The sequence below is a fragment of the Mytilus californianus genome, unplaced genomic scaffold, assembly GCF_021869535.1.
Source record: "Mytilus californianus isolate M0D057914Y unplaced genomic scaffold, xbMytCali1.0.p SCAF_2, whole genome shotgun sequence".
Lineage (NCBI taxonomy): Eukaryota > Metazoa > Mollusca > Bivalvia > Mytilida > Mytilidae > Mytilus > Mytilus californianus.
This window is the reverse complement of record NW_026262668.1, coordinates 109,896,704-109,923,202: the sequence shown is the minus strand read 5'-3', so window position 1 is coordinate 109,923,202 and position 26,499 is coordinate 109,896,704. Positions and strand designations below refer to the sequence as shown.

Below are 26,499 nucleotides of genomic sequence, written 5' to 3'. Positions count from 1 at the left end.
AAAAGTTTTATGTATGAAGTTACCAGTTTGATATATAAACTCATTAAAAGTTTTATAGAACTGACTGCCAATATCTATTTTTTGCAAGACTTCAAAGCAAGGTTTTTGTTTTCTATACAAAAGACCTTTATAATTATAAAATCATAGCCTTTACAGGATAAATTATCTGTTTTATGACCCAGGCGTTATGGATTTTTCTCTGTTCTGTGCCACTTCGGCCTTAAATTTGCTAAATAATTCTGTTGTTTCTGTGAATATGGAATATTATTTTTTTGGGGATAGAACATATTACTTTTAGTTTTATAGAAGTATTTTTGTATCTCTAGCTTGTATTTTTTTATGGCGCGGTCACAATAAAGCACAGTCAGGTGTTACGGCACTTCTTAACAATTTAAAATCCATATAATTATGCATATATTATGAATTTACTTTACATACCGACCTAGGGCTTTAGGTAAACTATGCATACTGTAATCTGTGAATTTATGCTGAGTCATCATATTTAAGGCCCAGGATTTTGTCAATCATCATGAAATATTTCAAAAACTTTATATTTGAGTTAATTTCATTAAAATCTCTTAAGATAAACGAAATTTGGTGAAATTCTACATATTTCACCCAATATAGATACGAACATAGCGAACGAGTTTGAATATATAAGCACCTTAAAATATAAAGTTTTACGTAAAATTAAAGTTTGATTATCACGAACCCTTCAAAAAACTGCGGTAAAACCAGGTGTTTCTGAAGCGTCTGCTCCAATAGTGACAACCGTCATGTCACTTTTGTTGAAATATGTTTTGGTACCTTTGGGTTTTTAATACTTTATTTCGAATCCCACTGACTAGAAATTATTTATGAAAACAATAAATAAGCATATGCGAACTGTCGCTCAACATGACAGTATGAAAGCACAATATTGCCTTAAGACCCTTTAAACTGATTAGCTTCGCCGTTCTTATAGTTGTAGCATTATTTTATTGACAGGTGGTTTCCAATGGACTGACAACACCCCCTATAGTTACAACAACTGGAATGTCGGAGAACCATCAGATCCTATTAATTCAACAACTGAGGAATGTGTAGAAATGTACAGAGATAGTGGAACGTGGAACGATGCTAACTGTTTCAAGAGAAATGCTTTTGTATGCAAAGGCAGAGCTGGTAAAATATCAAAATCCATCAGTATAGATATCAATGCGTTGACATATCACTCATACTTACAGTGTATAAATTATTTAAAAAAATCCTTTAATTATGGTGTCTAATGGATTTTCCATCAGGTTTGTGCTTCTCCTAATCTCTTTTATTGTCCAAAAAGTATGGAATTGAGCTTGTAAAAAATCTTTAATGATTTAAAACTACATAGGAATAAAAAGATATGTTGTATTGGTAATTCTTTATTGAAACAGCAACTGAACGACACCTAGAGGAAAATTAAATACAGATGCTAGATCACGTATTCATATTAATTTCTTATAAAATATAAACATCACTTTGAAAGAGTGTATGGCCACCGACATTAAATGATACCAAGGCCAATGGTTTACGAGATTAGAAATTAGGCCTTCCCACATATAGAGGATATTATGCAACTCATTAAAACATGATTAATCTACGACACAAGAAGAAGATGCTAATGGGCAATCAAAAATATTAAGTGGAAAGGAGAACCAAAACCATGATCAAAAGAGAAAGAAATTACCAACCTATTTCACAAAAAAGTGATTCAAACTGGATTATTTAGTATTCTTACAAAATCATGAACACTTATTAGAGAAAACGGAACAACGGTTTGAATGTTTATGTGGAATAAAAGTAATCTGCATTTATTGATAAAAGAATTTTTCAAGAAGTAACACAAATAAAGGCAACAGTAGTATACCTCTGTTCGAAATTCATAAATCGATTGAGAAAAAAACAAATCCGGGTTACAAACTAAAACTGAGGGAAACACATTAAATATAAGAGAACTACGACACAACAGAAACACAACATTAAAATGTAACACACACATAAACGAACTATAATATAACAATAGCCATTTTCCTGACTTGGTACAGGACATTTTAAGAAACAAATGGTTGGTTGAACCTGGTTTTGTGGCTAGCCAAACCTCCCGCTTTTATGGCAATGTTAAATATAACATTAAAATGACAACATTACATGACAGGACTACAATACAAATAAATGGGAGAACATATAGGACAGAGAAACATACGAATAATAGCTAACAAAAGTTACCAGGTTTAAAATATAATACACAAGACGCGCGTTTCGTCCACACAAGACTAACCAGTGACGCTCAGATCAAAAAAGTTCGAAAGCCAAAACAAGTACAAAGTTGAAGAGCATTGAGGACCAAAAGTTCCAAAAAGTTGTGCCAAATACGACTAAGGTTATATGACTGGGATAAGAAAATCCTTCGTATTTAGAATAGTTCATACTTTTGCAAACAGTAAATTTATAAAAATGACTATATAATAGATATACAGGATAACACCGAAGTGGTGAATAACTACAGAATAAAAACAGATACATAAAACAACATAAACCAGCACATAAAAATTCACAGCCGAGTTAGCCAAAGAGATCAACGCAAAAAAAAGGTGACGTCACATTTGAATTTCTGAAATTTCCCCAAAATAGGATAGAATTAGGATAGAATTCAAGATTTGGTTTAAAATACAAATATAACATTTATTAATAACAATGAAAATTACAATACTCATTAATATAAAATGTGGTAGTAATTAGATAATTAAATAGTATTATCTAGCTATGTCGGTGTTTCTTCTAAATTAAACTGTAAACCAAATATGTCCTAATATATACTAAAAATAAATTTAGTTGACCAAAACTAAAATCTAATTAATGAACAAACAATTCGTGATGGAATATGTATTGAATCACTTTTCGTAATGATACACGTAAATGAGATAATCCTTATCTTTTAAGATCTGAGATATATGGCTCCAATGCAAGGCAACATTACATGCAATTAAATAAAATCACATTCAAATATGAGTAAATGTAGATTTGGGTATACGTCAGTGAGACGGCAATTATCGACATAAACACCATGTGGTAGACTAAATGATTGTTCCATGGAGTATTTATGGGTTCATGTGTGGCTTTGCATATACCACTGTTATAAAAGTTGATAGCCAAATTGTTCCTTTATGAATGCAATCTAGTGTAATAAAGATTTAGTATGATGTCATTTGTTTGTTTCATAATTGTTGTTCACTATTTGAATAACGTTGACGTATATACCTAATATGAATTATATATGTGTTCATAGTCTATATTGGATTTGATTCGATATTAAACGTACAATTTGTTCAAGAAATATTTTGAAAACCGCGACTAAATCATTTACTGTTTTTACTTTATTTTCAGTACTTCCGTCAACTTTAAACCCACCATCGACTTTAACACCTGGGGTGACATTCCCAACCTTTCCAAATATATTCCCAGTCACGACTTTTGGCCCAACTCAACCAAATGGCCAATCCGTTGGAACAACAAAAAGACAAACACCAAAACCATTATCAGGGGTAACATTTGTTCAACCAACGGGTCATATGAGTGTTCCAAATGGACATTTACAGAACAAATTTATCAGTAAGTAAAGGTTTCAATGTTCAAACAAAAAAATAATTAAACAAATCATTCAATTACTATAAATCTTTTTAGAATGTAATCTGCTGCAGTATCGGCGCATGTTTTATAAAAAAAACCCAATATAACAGAGGTTTTTTGTTTACATTACATCTATGCGTAATAATATTAAGTCAATCATTCATTTTTTTGGAGGACTCGTATATCGTATCACTGCTTGACACATCATTACAAAAAGCTTTAAATGAATAGCTTATAGTATAATACGGTCGCCGACGCAAGATAAGCTTTCCTATCTCGTATCCTGCTACCTTCATGCGTATCAAGACTGTATAAATAGACAGCTTACCTGGTAAATGTCAAACTAAAAAGAGGATACAATACCGCTTTCGTTCATACGACGGGTGTTTCTGGAATAACTCGCATTATGTTCACTCGAGACTAAAAGTTCGAAAGCCAAACGTTAAAAAATAAAAGCATCAAACCAATCCAAATATGGTCTTTACAAAACCAACAGAACCAAACCAGTCTGAAGTCAACTTTGGCTGCGACCTTAAGTTTAGCATTATTGAACAATTTATCAACTGAAAATTTACCGTCAAAATGTATCATTTCAATCATGCTACTACCTTACAACGAATTTGCAGTGGGTACTATGTTGGATCCTCTTCAAATCAAAATGAAGGTTTCCACTCATTAATACGGCAAATAAGTTTAATAATCAGATTATCTGAAGTGGGGAACATTTTATGGGGAGAGGTACTTGTAAATATATCCTATATTTATTCTTGTTTCCAAAATGGGGTCTTTTTTATCAATTTCTCTTCAAATTTGTTTGTAGTTTTCGACTCATCTTAATCTTAAATGAGTTCAATAATAACATAAATCTGAAATGGGGACCATTACTTCGGGATGGGAACTTGGGGAAAACATACCCAATCTTTATTTTTGTTGCCATTATTAAAGAGCATATAAGAGTATTCTTAAGTACGTTTCATGGTTTCAATCATCAACACCGCGGATTATTTCGATAATCAGATATATCTGATATTTTGGTCCATTTTCTAGAGATTGGGGCTTGTAAGAATACGGGATTTTAACTTTTTAATGACGAATTTTGACCAATTGTAGTGTTGTTGCCTGTTATCTAGAAAGCGATAATATATAACAGAAAGTAAGAATCAACAGACAGTAAAAATAGTTAGCAATAGAAGATTTACCAAAAAATATAACGGAAACCGTCATATGACATTTTTATGAGTTATTGTCCAAGACAAATTTTAGAGGAAAGAAACTTATTCATTTTTTTAAACTGCATGCAATACAATAAAGATAGCAAAAATTCAACAGTTGCAGAAATTCCCAGAAAGTTATGATCCATTGAAAAATTATGTCAACAAAGATTACTTATTGAAGTCATAGTCCTTTAATTCTGATTTTTAAGAACTTTTTTCTTTTCCGATATCTTTGTTGAAAAAAAAACATGGAAAGAGAAAAACTGCAATCCTCAAACTTGAAAATGCTTATTTAGACATCAAAATCGTTTGATTGGTCATGGACTGTTTGACGGAGAACGTTTGCTTTATTGAAGGTGAAGGCAAAGTTGTTCCTGAGCTTTTGTTTCACGGTTCGATCAAGACATATGCCTACGTTTTATCAGGCTGTCCTGTTAATGATGTATGGCAAATCCAACGAGAAAGTGAATGATTAATATCAAATGAGGAACAATAAGAATAGTCAAGAACACCAGGGTTATTGTAACTTAAATCTAAAAACATAAAATGATAGTCATGCTATTTATTAGAACAGTCTAGATTAACGTTGTTAAACGTCAAACAAATGTAGTTGAGGTGCAGGTATGGCATTTTGTTGTGCTTAAATACACTGTTGTATCTGTTTGGAATTAGAAAATTCGTTCCGGTGACACATATTAAGCCATTTTTTTATATACAACTCTGATTTCAATCCTTTAAGTTAAATGTTCATGTAGTGAAATATGTCTTTGCTATATATTCTTGTATCTATATAACAACACATGAGTAAACTGTGAAACTTACATTATCTCTAAATTTTCGATAAATGAGTAATTTCTCAGATGTTTAATTTTCAGATGAAAAGCATGGATTGACCGGAGGATCGTTAGCTGCTGTTATCATTGTAATTGTTCTTGTCTTAGGAGTAGGAATCCTGATCGGTATTCTTTACTGGAGAAAGAGAAATCCAACTGCAAGTTTAAGTGGAAACGGTGGATCGGGATTTGATAACGCACTTTTTAATAAAGAAAATGAGGAAGTTAATATTGATAGTTCTGCATAGTAATATTAGATTACTAGATTTAAATAATACATGTGCATTGTATGAAAAACATAGCATTTCATACAAACATTAGAAAGCAAATGTGGTTAGTTAAATTCTTATGTTTAGCAAGCTCAAAATGAATGTCAGCATAATTGGATTTGAATCAAAGATTTAAGCCTTATTTTGCACAAAGTCGTTGTCTTATATGTTTTTTTTCTAAAATACTCAGCATTCATATTTTTTATAAACATAAAATGTTACTTATAAATACATATGAAGGCAGAATAGAAACTTAGGTAAGTGATTGTAAAATTTGTATTTTGACGAAATAAAAATTGTTATTTAGAGGTTCAGCTATTGTATTTTAGTTCTTAAACTTTGTTGGTGATAAATTCAAATTAGAAACAGCTTTAGTCAACTGGTTATGTAACCTAAGTTGTTTACTAGGTTGCATAAATGTTGTCTTCCTGTGAATTACTGTATAAATTTGCAGCAATGTCCGAATAGGGACATTAAATCAAATGCCTCGTGTCGGGAGTCCAACACTATCTGATAAGGTAAGAAATCATTTGAACAACGCTTTGAAGGGTCAGTCGGTTACCTGTTGGAAAACTAAATTTCTTCACCCATCCAACAAATTGTCATTCCCAAGTGATAGTCTACATACTCGCCATTTATTCTGGTCAACCTACATATTGCATACATTGCAAATTTGTCCACATATTAAATATGCATGAAATACTACTAAGTGGACAGTAAGCAAACAACTATAAATCAATTGATCTTCAATGGATTCTGACTTATGCAATATATGTTCAGTGTTTTTGAATATCGGCTGTATTAATACGAAGCTAAGAAACCGGAGAAATGCGAGCTTTAGCGGGTATTTTCATGTTTGGAGCGAAGTTCAAATACATCTGTTATTGAAAGACATCAACACATATTGACTTTATTCTGCAATTAATTTTGGTAATATTGTTGCCTTATCATATTGGTAAACTAATTTTTTTGGTATCTGTTTTAATTTTTTAAACAATATAAGTTCGCCCAAGTGGCAAAGTGAAATCGACACCATTACCTGATGATCGGTATGAAGGACAGAATTACACATAAGTAAATAAGTATTTATTGTAACGTAACAATAAAACTTTTTTATCTCACATTGTGTAAAATGTTCTTTTTCCTAGCGCTTCAGATCTGTCGGCATCGAAGTTCAAGAATGATTTGTTTGTAAATCTATGATATACATCCAATTGCAGGATAAAAAGCTAGCCATTATTTTAAATTAAAAAAAACAACTTCTATGGCTGACTTTATATACAGGAGTGTTCTCCCAACGCAGAAACTGCTCCAACAAAGTTATGAGGAGGACAGATTAAAAATGACACTCCGTAAATTTTACGGACACCATCACGAATTGGTCGATCCATACGATGTGTCTTTGTCAAAACTAACTAAGGACATTTTTACCATGTGTTAGATTGTGGTTTGACATTACGTTGTCTGATCTTTTAATTACCGAACATGACTTATTCCCAATAGTGACTGTTTTGCTGAGTGTGAATTCGCATTGCTATAAGACGTGTCACGGTTCCTTTCTATCCTAAATTCATGTATTTAGTTTTGATGTTATATTTGTTATGCTCATCGGATTTTGTCAAATGCCTTATCAATTGTGGTTGTAAATCTTATTTTTTTCTGTTGTATTCGTGTGTTATGGAAAAGATTATTAATCACCCAGTTCGTTAATTAGATTTTAGTTTGGATCAACTAAATTTATACGATATATTTGGTTTACAGTTTGATTTAGCAGAAACACCGACATAGCTAGATAATACTATTAATTATCTTATTACTACCACATTTTATATTAATTAGTATTGTAATTTTCATTGTTATTGATAAATGTTATATGAGTATTATAAACCAAATCTTGAATTCTATCCTAATTCTATCCTATTTTGGGAAAATTTCAGAATTCAAATGTGACGTCACCTTTTTTTATCGTTGATCTCTTTGGCTAACTCGGCTGTGAATTTTTATGTGCTGGTTTATGTTGTTTTATGTATCCGTTTTTATTCAGTAGTTAGTCACCACTTCGGTGTTATCATGTATATCTATTATATAGTCATTTTTATTAATTTACTGTTTGCAAAAGTATGAATTATTCTAAATACTAAGGATTTTCTTATCCCAGACATATAACCTTAGCCGTATTTGGCACAACTTTTTGGAACTTTTGGTCCTCAATGCTATTCAACTTTGTACTTGTTTTGGCTTTCGTACTTTTTTGATCTGAGCGTGGCTGGTTAGTTTTGTGTGGACGAAACGCGCGTCTTGCGTATTAAATTTTAAACCTGGTATCTTTTGTTAGCTATTATTCGTATGTTTCTCTGTCCTATATGTTCTCCCATTTATTTGTATTGTAGTCCTGTCATGTAATGTTGTCATTTTAATGTTATATTTAACATTAAGCGGGAGGTTTGGCTAGCCACAAAACCAGGTTCAACCCACCATTTTTTTCTTAAAATGTCCTGTACCAAGTCAGGAAAATGGCCATTGTTATATTATAGTTCGTTTCTGTGTGTGTTACATTTTAATGTTGCGTTTCTTTGTGTCGTAGTTCTCCCCTTATATTTGATGTGTATCCCTCAGTTTTAGTTTGTAACCCGAATTTGTTTTTTTTTCTCAATCGATTTATGAATTTCGAACAGCTGTATACTACTGTTGCCTTTATTTATCGTTCAGTCTTTCATAACGGACAATGTCAATGTCATAAAAAATTATTCCCACAATCCTTACCTGTGTCGAATTGGTTGAATTCAATTATATTAATGGATGTTGCGGTATAATAAACTAGATATATAAATAAAAATATCATATTTGTTTTCCCCAGAAAACTTCCTTGCCTTAAAACATAATAACTAAAGAAAGTCAAAGCGTACATTCATATGTGATACAAAATTAGTATACACCGTTATGTCAAAGCAGTTGGTCTCATTTAGTTGAAGGGAAACGGAATGCATAAGCAAACCACGCATTATCTAAAACTTTTATTAAGTTTCTTCATGGATACAAAGATTTTCAGTAACTGCGAACAATCTTAGAGGATACTTTGTGTCTTTTTTCTTAATATAATACATGTGTGTGTGCTTCCTAAAAGTCAAACCATTTCCAACTAATTTTTACAGATTGTTTTATGTTGTATTGCTTCACCACTATTCAAGGTTAGGGGAGGGTTGTATACTCAGAAACATGTTTGATATCGTCACATTAGTTATGTGTCTGTTCCAAGTGAGAATGAATATTAGAAGATGTGGTATGATTGCCAAGAGATATCTTTCCGCCAAAAACCAAATGACATAGACTTTAGCAAGTATATGTTACCGTACTGCCTACAACAATGAACAAAACGTATACATCATAGCAAGCCTAAAAATAGCCTCGACATGATAAATGTTAAACAATTTTAACGAGAAAATTAACGGTTTAATTTACGTGCAAAACAAACGATAAAAACAAATATACTATACAGCAACAAACGACAGCAACTGTCTTACAAAATTTTAAGCATGGTATCTATGATAAGTTTATTTACAACCACTGGGTCGGTGTAACTGCTTGTGGAGGTATCTCTCCCCAAGGTATCACCAGCCCATAATCAGCACTTCTGTGTTGAAATGAATTATCATTGATGTTATGAATATCATAAATTAACTGTTTACAAAGCTTTGAATTTTTCGAAATACAAAGTATCTTCCTTACTAGGATTGTCTGAAAAATTATCTGGAATATATCTGATTAACCATTCAACAGTTTGTTTGAACCACCAAAATGATACAATCAGCTTGACTTAAAATATAGAAATTGTGAAATAATATGAAAGAAAACGAATAATTTTCCCATTAGGTTAGACAAACCGCAAAAATATGCAACATATAATACAAACCTTATTCAGTCTCGCGTTTAAAAGCAGGTTTATTGGAAAGAAGAAATATGGTACATTTTGTATATTAATTCATCAGACAAAATCTCTACATGCTATTATCAATATTGCAAAAGTTATGTCGTGGATATATTAACGTCTTTAATGTAAATTTACCATAAGACTATTACGGATGGTATTAAAGCTCCATTATGTATTTTCTTTTACAAGAAAAAAAATGTAGTTACAATGGGTTGCTTTTGATATTTGGAATATATCCTTTGTATTAAGTCTTTTGCTCAACACCGGCTTCATTGTCGACAGGTTTTTGAAAGTCATCTTCTTGTTGGTTGTATAACTGTCCATCACTTCTGTTTCTCAAAAATGTGATTGGATTTCCTTTTTTCCAATATATAACACCGAACACTGTACCCGCAGCTACTACTAGTAACACAACAATAATGATTGCAGCAATTCCTCCACTGGATAAACCACTTGTATTCTTATCTGAAAATAACAGTATATATTACAATTATCGTTTATGCGAGACAAGTTTGGCGTGTTTTTGTTTGATGTTTTGAATTTCATCATACGCTTAACTAAAGAAACAGTGAAGATGTACACATGCACTTCTGCTAAATCTGATTTCAGTCGGATATCCACAATGAAACAAAAGATGAGATAATAACCGAGAAGAAAATAATAAGCATGCATTATTTTCATTCAGTAAGTCGGCTGTTTTTGAATGCCTTTTATTTATTTATTAAAAGATTGTTAAACATTTTCTTTGTCTATCTAGCGTTTTTTTCATATTTTGCCATGGCATTGTCAGTTTGTTTTCGACTTATGATTTTGAATATCCCTTTGGTATCTTTCGCCTCTCTTTTCAATTACCACAAATGCAAGTATAAACAAATTAAATATTTTGCCTTAATCTGGTGGGGCTTTCATTAAAAAAAAATATTGAATAACTGAATGAATATTTTTTTATAAACATACATGATCTATGCCACTCTTACCTTGCAGAGGATTGTCTTGTTTTTGGAAGAAACATATTCTAATAGTTTTCTGATGGCAAAATTCATTCAAATATAATCTACTTACTTTTGCTGCCAGTCTGTTTTACTGGTGCCTGTGTACCAGTCCCTCCAGGTTTATAAGTTACAGGTAGTACACTTCCTGGAATCAAAGGTGATTGCGTTGGCACTACTGTTGGGATTGGTGTATCTAAAACTAAATTAACATTTAAATCTGATCAATAAAAAGCGTTTTTTCAAGTTTTACATAAGAATTTTTTAGTACATTTTAAAGTATAATGTGTACAAGAAACTTACAAAATACACAGTTGTCAAATTAATATATTATATTTGAAATAAAATTCATAAACGGAATAATCTTTAGTGTACCGATGGTGTAATTATTAAATCAGCAGTAAACAGTAATAATATAGTGTTACTGTTCCATTATCAGACATATTCAGTTGCAACATGTTTGCAATATTATTGATAAGAACATAGTTTTATAATGCAGTTAAATAAAGGCAACAGTAGTATACCGCTGTTCGAAATTCATAAATCGATTGAGAAAAAAACAAATTCGGGTTACAAACTAAATCTGAGGGAAACACATCAAATATAAGAGGAGAACTACGACACAACAGAAACACAACATTAAAATGTAACACACACAGAAACGAACTATAATATAACAATGGCCATTTTCCTGACTTGGTTACAGTTACAGTTACAGTTACAGTTACACATTTACAAACCAACAAATGCAAATTCACCCATTGGTTACTATATTAACAATTGCAAAAGTCTATATTTTTTTGTTATCATAATATAATTTTGCATGGCATTTCTTTAAATCGATACAAAATGTATTTAATCCATATGAACATTTTATAAATTAACATATTAATCTGAAAAGGAATTGTACCTTATTGACAATAAAGGAATGATTTGTTTAAACTTTAACATTAAAAACACAGCATACCAGCCTTTCCTTTGCAGACGAATGCTAATGGAATTGTGCAAGGTAAATCATTCCACGTTGCATCCGACCTTAACATTTCCACACATTCGTCATTTGTAGCATTCATGGGATCTGATGGTTCCCCAGGAAGCCAATTACTAAAGCTAAATGTACTGCTATCTACCCATTGAAATCCACCTAATCAGAGTAATTTCATATTGTAAATATAATCTCAACAATAGAAGTATTATCTAGGGGGAGTACAAACTTGTCAAATGCATAGTAAATGAAACTTAAAAAAAGTAATTTACCTCACACTTACATAAGAACAACAATATTTAGATTAAACTATATCTGTTTTATCTTTTCTTTTCTATTTCTATTGTCTTTCAGCTTGCATAAGAAACTATACAGTTGGTTATAAACAGCGTAGTGTCGATTTTTCTTATTGAATTAATTACAATTCACTTGGCATCTTGTTTTCAAATTCTAGCTTTTTATAAAGGTCTGCTCGTATCTCTCAATTATTTTGTTATAAAATCAGTTGATGACTGGAATCTTATGGATTGAATGTATGCACAATAATCTATGTTATTTTCTTGCCTTTAAGCTCAAAAGAAGTCATGTAGGTGTGTCTGAGGATTTTGTAAACAGTAAAACAGTAAATAATATTTTGTTGTTATTTAAATACTATATATACAAATGTAGCTGTAAGAACATATTGCCCACAAAATATGGTGAGATAGAATATTTAAAATATTGGATTTATATAGAAAAATATCTGTATGTTTCTTAACCACTGCACAAAAAGTAAAAATAGATCAGAAGTGGCAATTGTTAGAAGCAGCATTTAATTAACTAAATCAATGGTAATATATATATCTTATTATAACATTATAACTTGATCGATCTTACAAGTGTTACTTAATTTTTATAATTTTTGTCAATTACTGTAGTGTGGATGTTCACATGTTTCATCATGAAAAATAAAAAAGTTACAACAAAAACAATCTATATTATAATTCATATTTCACTTAAAAGAAAACTGTTCAATGCTCGTCAAATTCGTATTTGATATGGTTTTCCCAGGTTATTTTATTCGACTGCTACTGATGAGTCTTGGGTAAGAAATTATAAGCCTTGTACCTTTTGGCCTTCAAACTGGTTTAATTCGGAGGCCGATGACGAGTCTTACATCTTAGGTCAATGTCACTGGTGGTTGACGTTTCGTTCTAGAGAGTATCACTAGCCCAGTAGTCAGCACTTACGTGTTGACGTGAACTAACGAACTAACAATGATACGGTCAATGTTGGTATACCTTCTGTTTACATAATTTTTTATAATTGTTTTTCATGGATGGTTTTAGCAGTTTTTGGCACAACTCTTTTCGGAATATTTGGTTCTTCAGTGCTCTTCAACTTTGATTTTCATTTGACCTTTCAACTGATTTTCACGAGCATCACTGATGAGTCTAATGTAGATCTGGCGTAACAAATTATAAGCTTGGTATCTTTGATGATGTTTTTAAGTCTTTAGTTGTTCTGATATTGAAAAGTAACTTATATGATATAATAAAACGCATTAATTGGTTTTATTCAAATTTACTCACTACTTAAACCTTTGTTTAATCCTATCCACATATTTTTTGGCGAATGGTGATTCTGTCGATTCCTAAAATTTAGCATTACAGTCCATACAAAATTTAATTCTTCTGCTGACGTTATGCTGACGAGATCCATAATGCGTGTTGTGCATATATATCTTGAACTCGGCCACGGTTTGTAGTTGAACGGACTGAAGTAGTAACAAAAATCACCCCACAATATGTCATCGATATGGCGACAATGTCCTTGAGGCGCTGGTGTTGTAAGGGGAGGTTGGGCTAAAAATGATGATAAAAAAAATCTAATTTTCTAATTCATAATAAATGCATAAAGTATAATCAGACATTACATAACTTACATTCAAAATTTGGAAACAGATGGCATAAATGAACGATTAAAGTGCAACGAATGAAAAATATGATAATTCACGTTTTAAGATTTATTTAAATGAAAAGAAAGGGGCGGGGGTGTAAGCCGGACAGTTGCGTTGTGTTAATTCCCATATTTCTTATAACTTGATGTAGCATCTTTTTGACCGCTTTTGTTTAATAATATAAAAATTAGCAAATTCTTTGCTTGTCATTAATGCCACGTGATCTATGTACATCGGGAGACTCTACCTGGTGGCCATTTAGTATCTACCTGGTGGCCATTTAGTAATTAGACATCAATTGGTAATATCATATGGAGACTGTGAGACATCATTCATATTTAATTACTGGAGTCATCTATCTGTCAGTGATTTGAAAATACAACGGAAAACATCCACAAACATTCTTATACTTTACGTTACAATATTGCTTAAAAGAGGGACAAAAGATACCAGAGGGACAGTCAAACTCATAGATCGAAAACAAACTGACAACGCCATGGCCAAAAATAAAAAGACAAACAGACAAATAATAGTACAGATGACACAACATAGAAAACCAAAGACTAAGCAACACGAACCCCAACAAAAACTGGGGGTGATCTCAGGTGCTCCGGAAGGGTAAGCAGATCCTGCTCCACATGTGGCACCCGTCGTGTTGCTTATGTTATTACAAATCCGGTAAATAGTCTAATTCGGTAAGTCATATTCTACGTGATGTTTTTGGATTTATGTTTGTCTTTTACTTTAGGCCATGATTGTGCATTTGTTTATTCAAACTATGATTTTGATTATCGATTTGTATCATTCTACTTTTGTGAAATAGTAGAAGAAATGCAATCAATTTAAATTTTAGTTTGCCTACCAGAGTTGATTTCACAGACGTATCCTGTGCTAGTAGTACAATCTGAAGCATTCCATAGACCATTTTTGGCTTTTACACATGTATCAGTTGGTGAATTACTTGGTTCCCCGAAGCCCCAATTGGTAAATAGTATTGTCCAACTCCTTTGCCATGAAAAGGTATTCTGGATTTAGAAAATTAGGAAACTGATTTGCACATGCAATATATCTATCTGCATGTATAAAGAACATCCAGCTGAGTGTACATCAAAAGTAAATTCAAATTGATGCAAATGTAAAAAAGAAACCACAGTTATCATGATGTATACCGTAAACTACTTATTCATTAAGCAAAATATTTTTTTTAGATTATTTTGGTATTGTCAACATTTGTTAGCCTTGATTTCAACATTCGTTTTTTACAGTCACGAACGTATCAACTTTCGTTTTTCTTGAAGGAGTAAATCTCATAACGAAAACAACCTATGATATTTCAAACACATTCACCTTGTTTTTGCTGAGTCCAATCCAATAGTCTACGTTTGGTCCCATCTGAGATTCAATGTAAGAGTTCTCATAAACAGAATTAACAGATACCAATACTCCACCTTCTGTTATGCATGTGCTTGCAGCATTTTGCCATGTTTGGCCTGGGGTTTTGACAAACCTATAACAGCTAGTGCCTCGAGAAATATAGCCCGATTTACAGTTACCTTGAAGTATTGGTGTTGGCTGCCCGGCAACTATAATATATAAAGACTTGTTTTGATTCGAGCGTCACTGATGAGTGTTATGTAAACGAAACACAAGTCTAACGTTATATTCATGATATCTTTGATATGTTTATTAAATCTGTATTTTTACGCTTTATTATGAAATATCAAGAAAATGCTAACTTGTGCCATCTTTTTTTTCATTTTCTTTAAGTCATACCCCCAAACCACCAAAAAAGAAATATAAATAAATTTTTACATTCACCAAGTCACATATACATATATATAAAAAAACTTAAAAGTATGTACCAAAGAATTCTTGTAAAAATACATTTAAGTACAATTACCTATATATTTGAATTTGATACTGAATGTATATACATTTCAATTAAACTCATCAAAGATACTAGGATTAAAATTGTGTACACCAGACGTGGGTTTCGTCTACAATAGACATATCAAAGACGCTCCAATCAACTAGACAAAGTGATGCCCCCGCATTCCACTTTGAAGTACGGACGGACGGACGGACAGGGGTAAAACAATATGTCCCTAACTTTTAGTTGCGGGGGCAGAAAAAAGTCAAAAAGGCCAATACGAAATTGTAGAGCATTTATCTCTCGGAAAAATTGCACAGTATTTTATATAAATTAACTATCCACCTGAACTTAAAAATAGTTTGTATGTTGGATATAACTAGAATCTATGACAAACGTGATGATTTTAACTTTCCAATCGTTAACTTCCCATTTGTCAGCAGTAATACACAATACCCTGTGTCCCATACTAAAAATCTCTATTGATAACTTACGCTTTGCATGTTTACACTGTACGATCTTCATTAGCAGGGATGTTCTACTTAAACAAAAATTGCTCCAATAGAGTTATGTGGAAGAACAACTGGAATGGACACTATATAAGTGTTATGGTCAACATCATTAATTTCTTGACATATATGATATGTCCGTGTCTTTTTCACTTTCGACATATGTTCGCAGTCTTAGTTATTTGGATACCGGTATAGTCCTCTGTAGCTTTATCAATCGTGTCCTGTTCCCGATTGTGACATTTTGACCGAGTGTGGATTGGCGGGTAATTCATGCATAACAGGAGATGCTTACCCTGTCGACACATCCAGTCTCGCTTGTTTTTCAACTCATGCAAGTTCTTCAGTTCTTTTTCTTTTACCTTGGTTTGTCTTTTTTCAAAGGCAATCTACTAAAAATATCGTTTTAAAGAGATCAACTATTAGATTCTACTGATATGCAGATGTGTGAATAAGTGTACTACCTTTTTTTGCTTCACATATTACATTCCTAGGAGTTATACATGGCTTGTCGTTCCAAGTTCCAGCAGTGCTACCTTTCACATACATTTCTACGCAATTTTCCTGTAAGAAACTTTTTTAATTAGAATTGTAAAAAAACAGGAACAATGCAACTAGTTTAAGTCATTCGGAATTTTGGGTCCTCAGTGCTCTTCAACTTTGTACTTTATTTGGCCTTTTTTAATTTTTTTGATTCGAGCGTCACTGATGAATCTTTTGTAGACGAAACGCGCGTCTGGCGTACAAAAAATGTTTAATCCTGGTAACTATAATGAGTTTATTTAAGTGACTTTAAAGAAGCAACAATGAACAATTCAATAGGTTACAAAATAGAAAAAAGATCCCGAACTTGATTTGACGCATCATATGAACGTTTTATTGATGCTCCTAAATAAATTCCAAACGTATCAAAAGAACAATACACCTAAATTAATACCCTCCACCCAAAACATAAACCAGCTAAGGAAAATGTGCATTAGCATTATTAAAATTTTAACAGAGTCATTGCAAATTTATCAAGTACCAATAAAAAATCAAGTTCATTACAGAACAAAAGCAATGATCACTAAGTTGGTCACATTCTAGTAGCCCTTTGTAGACGTGCGTATCACCAACAGTGGCATCGAACCAGTCGGAGTAATATAATATGAGTAGATACAAAAGTTCATTTGATGAACTTTATTAGGCTTGCGAAAATTTATTTGTCATTATGTAATAATCATACACATATTTATAGTAATTCATTATGCAAGTTAACTTTTCAAAAGTTAAGTGTTTTTTTTTCTCTCTATCTCGAACAAGTGAATGATCACCACAAACAATTCCTCATATACAGCACAACATGTCTTAAGCGTTGATGCTAAGTTCATGTCTTTAGAAGAGAACACTACAGTTGGTTGCAGACCCCATATAAATTTAAACAAACGTTTACTCTTTGTATTAAACGCGGGTTAAAAGAGTTCGTCATGATATCCTGAATACATTGACTCATAAAGTCAACTGGTCAGCGAAATTAAAAGATTCCACTATACAGATTTGATTCACAGATACGCGAGTATGCATATATCGTTGACAAATACTACATCAATATAGTATAACTAAGAAAATGAATATGAATTGTAATACATATTTTTGGATGTGAAGAATAATAACTTTCGACTAACTGAAACGTTTCAAAAAGATTTTGCATATTTTCATTGTAGACGCTGTTGACACGTCAAACGAGTTTTGGTAAACGCAAATGTAATACAACTCTGCATTGCAATGCCATCACAACAGTCATGTATTTTTCAAGGATTTTAATAGATTTTAACCGGTATTGGAAATTATTAGCTTTGGAACCTCAGAATATATTGTTTTATATGAGATTTGAGCAATATAAATGCCAAGTTACTGAAATGTTTTTCAGGACTAACTCAGAACGCCAACATTTCTTCATTTTATTGAAGATTATGTAGCGGTAAATAAAATAAGTCTTGTTACAACACTGAATGAATTGCTTTTTTCATCAATTGTGATCAATATATGTATACAGTTGCTTATAAATTTGTCGGCAGTGAATTATCTCATCATAAATACCAGGATTAAAATTTCATACGCCAGACGTACGTTTCGTCTAAAAAAGAATATAGAGAAGCAATATTTGTCTATAAAATGAAATTATGAACTGGTATTAGAAAACAGTACTCTTTGTTTTTCGGGATGGATTGTGTTAAATAAAATGTTAGCAATATAAGTTTACTGTTAATACAATTTTTACTTCATCAATTAAGAGCGCCATTATTCTTTTATTTTAATTTAAACATCTTACTAAGATATTGGAAATATGTACTTTTAGTACTGCAGGATTGTTTGTATAAAGTAAACCTGTGACATCTAGAGTTCATATTAAAAGTTTACGTTTTGACAGTATTAACGTAATTATGGTCAACTCGAAATACTAGAAAATGCAGAAAATAAAAATAGACATACAAAATATGTGCACGCAGCGATAATTTGACTTTAAGTTTATGTTACGCTTGATATGCACCAAACTGTACAAGCATTGATAAGCCCAAAATAGACTGTTTTATACCAAACTGTACTCTAACAGCTGGGTCGGAATCTCAACTATACCTTAACAGTTCTGAACAGTATTCAACGGAGCCTGAAACGAATATAACCGAACTTAACTCGAACGAATCGGGAATAAAATTGACCATACATTTGTTCAGAATTTGTCAAAAACAGTTAAAATTTGTTTGCGTTCATTGCAGACTTGGTCGAGTACCGGTCAGACTAGCTAGATCAGTTCAAAGTTATCAGTATATTTTATATGCAAGTAAAATGATAGTTTGTACCATCCCATACAGTTGATACACAATTTAAGGCAAATCAAGTTAAATTCAGAACAGTTGAATAGAATACTGGTCTGTTAAGACGTATTTAAACTTATTCGTTAATATCGTTCTGACATCTATTATGTACTTGACTTGTTTAATTAAAAAAAAAATATAGAAAAAAAAATATATCTCTCTTGATTTTTTCTCCTTTTTGCGAAAGGGGGCTTGACATTCTTTTACTTTTTCGTTAAACACATATGATTGCTTTTCATTTGAATTGAAATAAAGACAGAAGGAATTGACTTTTAATAGGTTTTGCTACTTTAAATAAATCTTGATTATATTCATCATGCCCATTAAAAGGTTAACGAGTACATTATATCCCGTGTAAACAAGAAAAAAAAAAAACTTATTTTAATAAAACCACCTAAGGTCGAGTTTGAGGAAGTGTTAACCGTTTTTCTTTGGTAAAATTATTGATCAATTGAAAATTTATAAAATATATACGTTATAGATCATGGTAAAGACTAAATATTGATTCATGGCTAACTTGAATATTTACCCCTTTAGTTGGATCATTACGAAACTTCCAATCACCATTTGGCTCTCCTCCATTCCAGTTGGTGTAAGTTGTTTGAAAATTGTCTTGCCACATGAAATTTCTGTATGATTTTCTACTATTGAATCCTATCCAAACATTTTCTGCAAGTCCTTCCACTAATGAGGTTAAAAAAGCTAGAAAGGGTAAATTTATTTATTGATAGTAATTATTGATTAATTATGTTTGCAACATATAGAAACCAGTCAATGGAACATCCATAATTTTTATGTATGTATGATAAAACTCAATTAGCTCTTCTATGTGTGTCCTATAAAATATTTACAAAAAACTTTACCTTCAAGTAGAACGGGGTATATACAAAAACTGATAGATGCAGTAATACATTTTGGCACATGTAATTTCATATTGTGTTATTTTCAATAATATAACACAAAGTATAGATAAACTCATCAAAGATACCAAGCTTGTTTTCATAACAAAGAATGTGCACAATTCTCATATTTTGTATGGATTATACGCAGAAAAGTAATTGTATGTAACTAAAAAGAAAACTTTATGATAAAATTTTGAAATTAAAAAGATAAGATTGAAATACGACAGCCACGGACGAGGTTCCAGATTTGGATAGGCACATGATTGAGTGATCTGTAGCTGGACTTAATAGGTTTTTGTTTTTTTATATCACCTCAACACTCCCCCTTTTAATCTTAGTCAGTGAACAAACAAAATAGTACATAAAATAAAATACTATAAAAATCAGTACAGGAAAAACTGAAATCTAAAATGACAGTACAATTGATAACAAAAACACAAGTATCAACAGTACAATATTAATAAACAATAAGATACCGTGTAAAAATATGTCAACCTTAACTGATATCAAACTCAAAATACTTATTATGTTGATAACTAATCATGCCGTCCTCCATTCTTATATCAGTGGCTGTACATCACAGCAGATTTCATATCTCAATGTCATTCAAAGTATATAACAAAATGATATAGTGCCATGCTAAGAACAAAGCGTAAAATATTCAAAGTCTAGTCTTGCTTCAAACTATGAATTATCTAATTGTCTCCCCAAATATACAAGACCCAAGAACAACAATGTTATAATTAGCACTAAGATCAGTAAGTTCATTGAGCGTTGTTGCATTGTCATGATAATGGTCTTTTCAATCATTTGTTTCGTTATTCATCATTGACCATTTGATGAGTTCGAAAATAACTATAGTTTGTTTTATGTCAGTTTGTGTGGTTAGAATAGACGTATTATAATTGTTAAAATTGCTACCCATACAAATCTTACATTAATCATGATATTCAATAATTTTTTTTTGGACTTTTCATAAAGCATTTACCATTGACATGAAATAGTTCATATACAAATGGAACGGATCCAGACAAATAACATATTGTTATTATTCACTACATTGAGGGGGGAAAATGCAAGTTTTTATGACTGTTCATTGTTCAAATTTCAACAATATAATCTGTCATTGTTGTTATTTTACCTTGCTCGACGTCATTGCTGATAGAAGCAAGTTGAAATCCAGCACCAAAGCTGGCACAGTATTGTAGTGCTTGGTCCCAAGTTTTTAATGGTAAAGCTTTGCTGACGTAGAAGCATTTATTGCCTTAAAGAAATATCGAAATGTCAGTTAAAAACATTTCCGTAATAAATCTATGAAAGTCATACGTTTCATTGTGTTGTGTCAAATAGCAATATATGTGGTGTATACATTTGTCGCATTGCTTTTTTGTAATACCTGTTGGTGCATTATTCTTTTAATTCAGATTTTTGGTAGTCATGCGTTTCATTGTGTTGTGTCAAATAGCAATATCTGTAGTCCATTTCTATTTGTATATACATTTGTCGCGTTGCTTTTTGGTAATACTAGTTCGTGTATTATTCTCTGGATTCAGATTTTGATTCCCTATCAGCATAGCTAATTAGATATATAATACTCTAGTATATATAGAATATCTGACGATTTTTACCCATTTTTAGCTCACCTGTCCCGAAGGGCCAAGTGAGCTTTTCTCATCATTTGGCGTCCGTCGTCCTTCGTTAATTTTCTACATTTTGATCTTCTTCTAGAGAACCATTGAATGGAATGAAATTAAACATGGCATGCATGTTCCTTATGAGGTGCTGACCAAGTGTTGTTAATTTGAAGCCGATCCATCAACCAAGATGGCCGCCAGCGGGGGACTTCTTTTAACATAGGACACTATGGACAATACATACAAATGTCTTCTTTTAGAGAATCACTGAGCGGAATGAAACCAAACATGGCATGAATGTTTCTTCTGAAATGCTTATGAAGTGTTTTACTTTGAAGCCGATCCATCATCCAAGATGGCCGCCAGAGAGGAACTTAGTTTAACATAGGGCCCATGAGAAATACATACAAATGTCTTCTTTTAGAGAACCACTAAATGGAATGAAATAAAACATGGCATGAATGTTCCTTATGCAGTGCTAACAAAGTGTTGTAACATTGTAGGCGATTTATCATCCAAGATGGCCGCCAGCGGGGGACTTCGTTTAACATAGGACCCTATTGACAATACATACAAATGTCTTCTTTTAGAGAAGCACTGAATGGAATGAAACCAAATATCGCATGAATGTTCCGTATGAGGTGCTTAACAAGTGTTGTTACTTGAAGCCGATCCATCGTCCAAGATGGCCGCCAGAGATGGAATTAGTTTAACATAGGACCATCTGAGAAATACATGCAAATGTCTTCTTTTAGAGAACCACTAAATGGAATGAAATTAAACATGGATGAATGTTCCTTATGCAGTGCTTACCAAATGTTGTAACATTGTAGGCGATTTATCATCCAAGATGGCCGCCAGCGGGGGACTTCTTTTAACATAGGACCCTATGGACAATACATACAAATGTCTTCTTTTAGAGAACCACTGAATGGAATAAACCAAACATGCCATGAATGTTGCTTATGAGGTGCTGACCAAGTGTTGTTACTTTGAAGCCGATCCATCATCCAAGATGGCCGCCAGAGATGGGCTTAGTTTAACATAGGACCCTACGGGAAATACATACAAATGTCTTCTTTTAGAGAACCACTGAATGGAATGAAATAAAACATGGTATGAATGTTCCTTATGAGGTGCTGATCAAGTGTTGTAACTTTGTAGGCGATCTATCATCCAAGGTTGCCGCCAGCGAGGGATTTCGTTTAACATAGGACCCTAAGGACAATACACACAAATGTCTTCTTTTAGAGAAGCACTGAATGGAATGAAACCAAAAATGGCATGAATGTTCCTTATGAAGTGCTGACCAAGTGTTGTTACTTTGAAGCTGATCCATTACCCAAGGTGGTCGCCAGAGAGGGACTAAGTTTAACATAGACTCTATGGGTAATACATAGAAATGTCTTCTTTTAGAGAACCACTAAATAGAATAAAATAAAACATGGCATGAATGTTCCTTATGAGGTGCTGACCAAGTGTTGTTACTTCGTAGGCGATCAATCATTCAGGATCGCTGCCGGATAGGGACTTCGTTTAACATAGGACCTTATGGGAAATACATACAATTTTTTTCTTTTAGAGAACCACTGAATGGAATGGAACCAAACATGGCATGAATGTTCCCTATGAGGTGCTGACCAAGTTTTGTTACTTTGTAGCAAATCCATTAACTTTACAAAAGTCTTCTACTTTTGATTAAATTATAGGGCCAATAGTAAACCAAATTTAGCCTCAATCATTATGAGGGTATCTGTTATGATTTTAATCTATTTTTACATGATTTCCAAAACCAAAGTAGAATCAGGTGAGCGACAGAGTCTCTTGAGAGCCTCTAGTTGTTTTTGAGATCATTATCTTGAAAACTATAGTTAGAGAGAAATTAAAAAAAATAGAATGCTCAGAAAAATCAGATCTACAAGAAAATATCAATCTATTCATATTAGGAGTAATTTCCATCAAATGATGACTATTAATCCACCATTTCCTACATAAGGAAATACCTGTACCAAGTCAGGAATATGACAGTTTTGCATTACTTCTTTGGTGTGTTTGAGCTTTTGACTTTGCCATTTGATAAGGGACTTTCCGTTTTGAATTTTCCTTGGAATTCGGTATTTTTGTTATTTTACTTTTTATACATTTTTGTGTTTTGGTAGTTATTTTAAAACTATAACAACAAAACAAATCGCCAAAATATTTTTTAATGGTAATCGGTAATTAACTTCTTGTATGGAATTTCGTCTTTAAATAACTTTTCCATATCCAAAACATATTTTCCAAGTGGAGATGGATCAAAATTTGTCAGACATCTTACTTAATGTGTGACAGATGGCTACAAATAATGCTTATGTTTACATCTTTTGTCAGGTGAGCCGTTCAGGCTCCTATAGCTTTTAAATAAATGTAAAATCATCTTAGATACCAGTAAACATACCTTTTAAAGGTTCATTTGATGAGAATATTTTCGGGTATTTTTATAACATCTTTTTTTTAATTTTTTGATTGTGGTTTCTCACAACTGCTTTTTAATAGTGAAAAGAAATTCCCAAATTCAAATCAGCTGATGGCATTAACAAAATTACCGTAAGGTGATGACACAAATGCCGTGTTAGAGCATCCACCTTTGATTGGCACAGGAAGTCTTGGAGTAACTGTTCCTGTCCCGTGGAACGACTTCTTACAAACAAACCCATATCTGTTATTGCAGTTATCATCTTTCCAGTACCCTGCATATACAATTAGGTTAAATGGTAATGGTAAAAAAATATCGACACCGGTGTAATAAATTCACAAATAAAACATCGGTATATGTCCTCTTCGTTGTTATTATAAAAACTACAAATGTTTTAGTATAACCCAGTTTGTCTTGTTAACCTCTGGTGCAATAATATAAGTACCGTTTATGTTATTAAACAGCAAACGTCATGTTTTTTTTCCCTTTTTATTATGTATACGCTAGGTCTCGTTGTTGCGTATGACAATTTTGTATTCCATTACCTGGTCATGGTCATTAATGTAATAAGCCGGGGCAATGATCATTTCATTATTGTGAAACTGAAATGTTTCCTTAATTGAAACGAATCTTCATATAAAAAATATCTACTATTGTATATGTCAAAGAATGTTTTTTTTTCAATAATATAATATCTTACCATCTACTGCTTCGATTATAACACATCTTTCTCCTCCAAATGCATTGTTGGGTTCGTGAGGAGCCCAATTAATATAGTCAAGGAAATTTCTACCAGCACTCCATCTGGAAAAAATTTCGTCTTTGCACTTTTGCATTTATTGAGAACAATGACAAAATTATAGAAATAAGGTTTTTTATAATTACTTTTTCATCGATGTATACCAATACCTTCTTTTACTTACAGATAATTTCTATTTGAGGAAACATCTAATAGAATTAAATACTAATAAATAGATGTAACAATAATATATTCGAGTAAGCACATATCTGCAAAATTACCAAAAAATCACTGTTCCTGTCTAAAATGATTTGAAAACAGAAAATTATGAACATAAAAAAAAAAAACTTATAAAAAATTAATGTCTTGTGTTAGGATATGTCAAAGTAAAACTCCATAAAATATACACTTTTACATGTGTTTGAAGTTATTTTTTAAAATAAATCGGAGAAGGAAAAGTATTTTCAAATCCACTTTCAATATAAACTTTGATCCTTCAAGGCTCATAGTTCTTTCAATGCAGTACATATTCAAATTCAAAAGGCTTCGTCCAGTTAAAATAAATGTTTGCTAAAATGTTTGAAAAAGTTGTAGTTCAAATTTATTGATCCACACTGATAAATAAAGGCAACAGTAGTATACTGTGTTCAAAAGTCATAAACCGATTAAAAGAAAACAAATCCCGGTTACAAACTAAAACCGAGTGAAACACATCAACCATAAGAGGAAAACAACGGAGCAACAGAAACAATGAACTGCAACAAAATCATACGCCAACATACATAGAAACGGACTATTTGATAACAACTGCCATATTCCTGACTTGGTACAGGACATTTTAAGAAAAAATGATGGGTTGAACCTGGTTTTGTGGCTAGCCAAACCTCCCGCTTATATGGCAATGTTAAAAAATATCGCTAAAATGACAAAATTACGTGACAAGAATACAATACAAACAAACGCAAGAACACTCACCACAGAGAAATGCATAAATAAAAAATATAATAGTACATTACAACATATAAACCGCAGAATAACAACGGACATCTCCCATTAACGACAGCACAGGACACCACAAACAGTGACGTATTTTTGTGACGTATATATAATCTTGAAATTCACACAATTATATGGAACGAGATCCAAAAATTCTTAATTATTTTCACAATACTAGTCCAAATAATAATCATGATAATGACGGTCTTGAAAGGCTATTTTGAATTAATGCTGTGACGACGTCATAATTATTTGGACTAACACAATACTTTATCCATGGACAATGGAAATTAACTCGACTATACTGACAAAAAAGACATATGTGAAATGTACCGAAAATACAGAATTCAAACCACAAACGATAAGACATAACACAATATCCAACCGAACTTACAAAAGAAACATCATAACTAAATACATGAATGTTGGATGTATAAATACCGAGACACGTCTAATAGCAATGCGAATTCACACACAGCAAAACAGTCATATTCGGGAATAGGTCACGTTCGGTACTTAGCAGACAGACGACGTAAATGGAAAACCACTATGTAAGACGTGGTAAAAATGTCGTTAGTTAGTGTAGACACAGACACATCGTATATATACCAATTCGGTGTTCATAAAATGTACGGAGTGTCATTTCCTCTTCATAACTCTGTTGGAGCAGTTTCTGCGTAAGAAGCACACTCCTGTATATGAAGTACGTATATTGTGAAAATGCACGAGCATCACGT

At 32.2% G+C, this 26,499-nt stretch overlaps 2 protein-coding genes across 2 annotated transcripts in view; one reads left to right on the top strand and one right to left on the bottom strand.

Annotated features, from left to right (window-relative positions):
- Positions 1 to 6,275, top strand: part of LOC127727755 (macrophage mannose receptor 1-like) — a 66,268-nt gene extending 59,993 nt beyond the window's left edge. The window contains exons 36-38 of the mRNA XM_052234871.1: positions 988 to 1,164; positions 3,403 to 3,627; positions 5,735 to 6,275. Of these exons, the coding sequence (XP_052090831.1) occupies positions 988 to 1,164; positions 3,403 to 3,627; positions 5,735 to 5,940 (608 nt within the window). The 3' untranslated portion in view covers positions 5,941 to 6,275. The remainder of the gene's footprint in view (positions 1 to 987; positions 1,165 to 3,402; positions 3,628 to 5,734) is intronic.
- Positions 6,276 to 9,872: 3,597 nt separating this feature from the next.
- The window catches only part of LOC127727754 (macrophage mannose receptor 1-like), a 49,328-nt gene continuing 32,701 nt past the window's right edge, over positions 9,873 to 26,499 (bottom strand). Inside the window, exons 21-31 of the mRNA XM_052234870.1 lie at positions 24,728 to 24,831; positions 24,158 to 24,301; positions 21,080 to 21,202; positions 19,566 to 19,738; positions 16,646 to 16,745; positions 15,150 to 15,385; positions 14,665 to 14,827; positions 13,435 to 13,707; positions 11,846 to 12,022; positions 10,952 to 11,080; positions 9,873 to 10,354 (exon numbers count right to left, since the gene is read on the bottom strand). Coding sequence (XP_052090830.1) covers positions 10,134 to 10,354; positions 10,952 to 11,080; positions 11,846 to 12,022; positions 13,435 to 13,707; positions 14,665 to 14,827; positions 15,150 to 15,385; positions 16,646 to 16,745; positions 19,566 to 19,738; positions 21,080 to 21,202; positions 24,158 to 24,301; positions 24,728 to 24,831 — 1,843 coding nt within the window. The 3' untranslated portion in view covers positions 9,873 to 10,133. The remainder of the gene's footprint in view (positions 10,355 to 10,951; positions 11,081 to 11,845; positions 12,023 to 13,434; positions 13,708 to 14,664; positions 14,828 to 15,149; positions 15,386 to 16,645; positions 16,746 to 19,565; positions 19,739 to 21,079; positions 21,203 to 24,157; positions 24,302 to 24,727; positions 24,832 to 26,499) is intronic.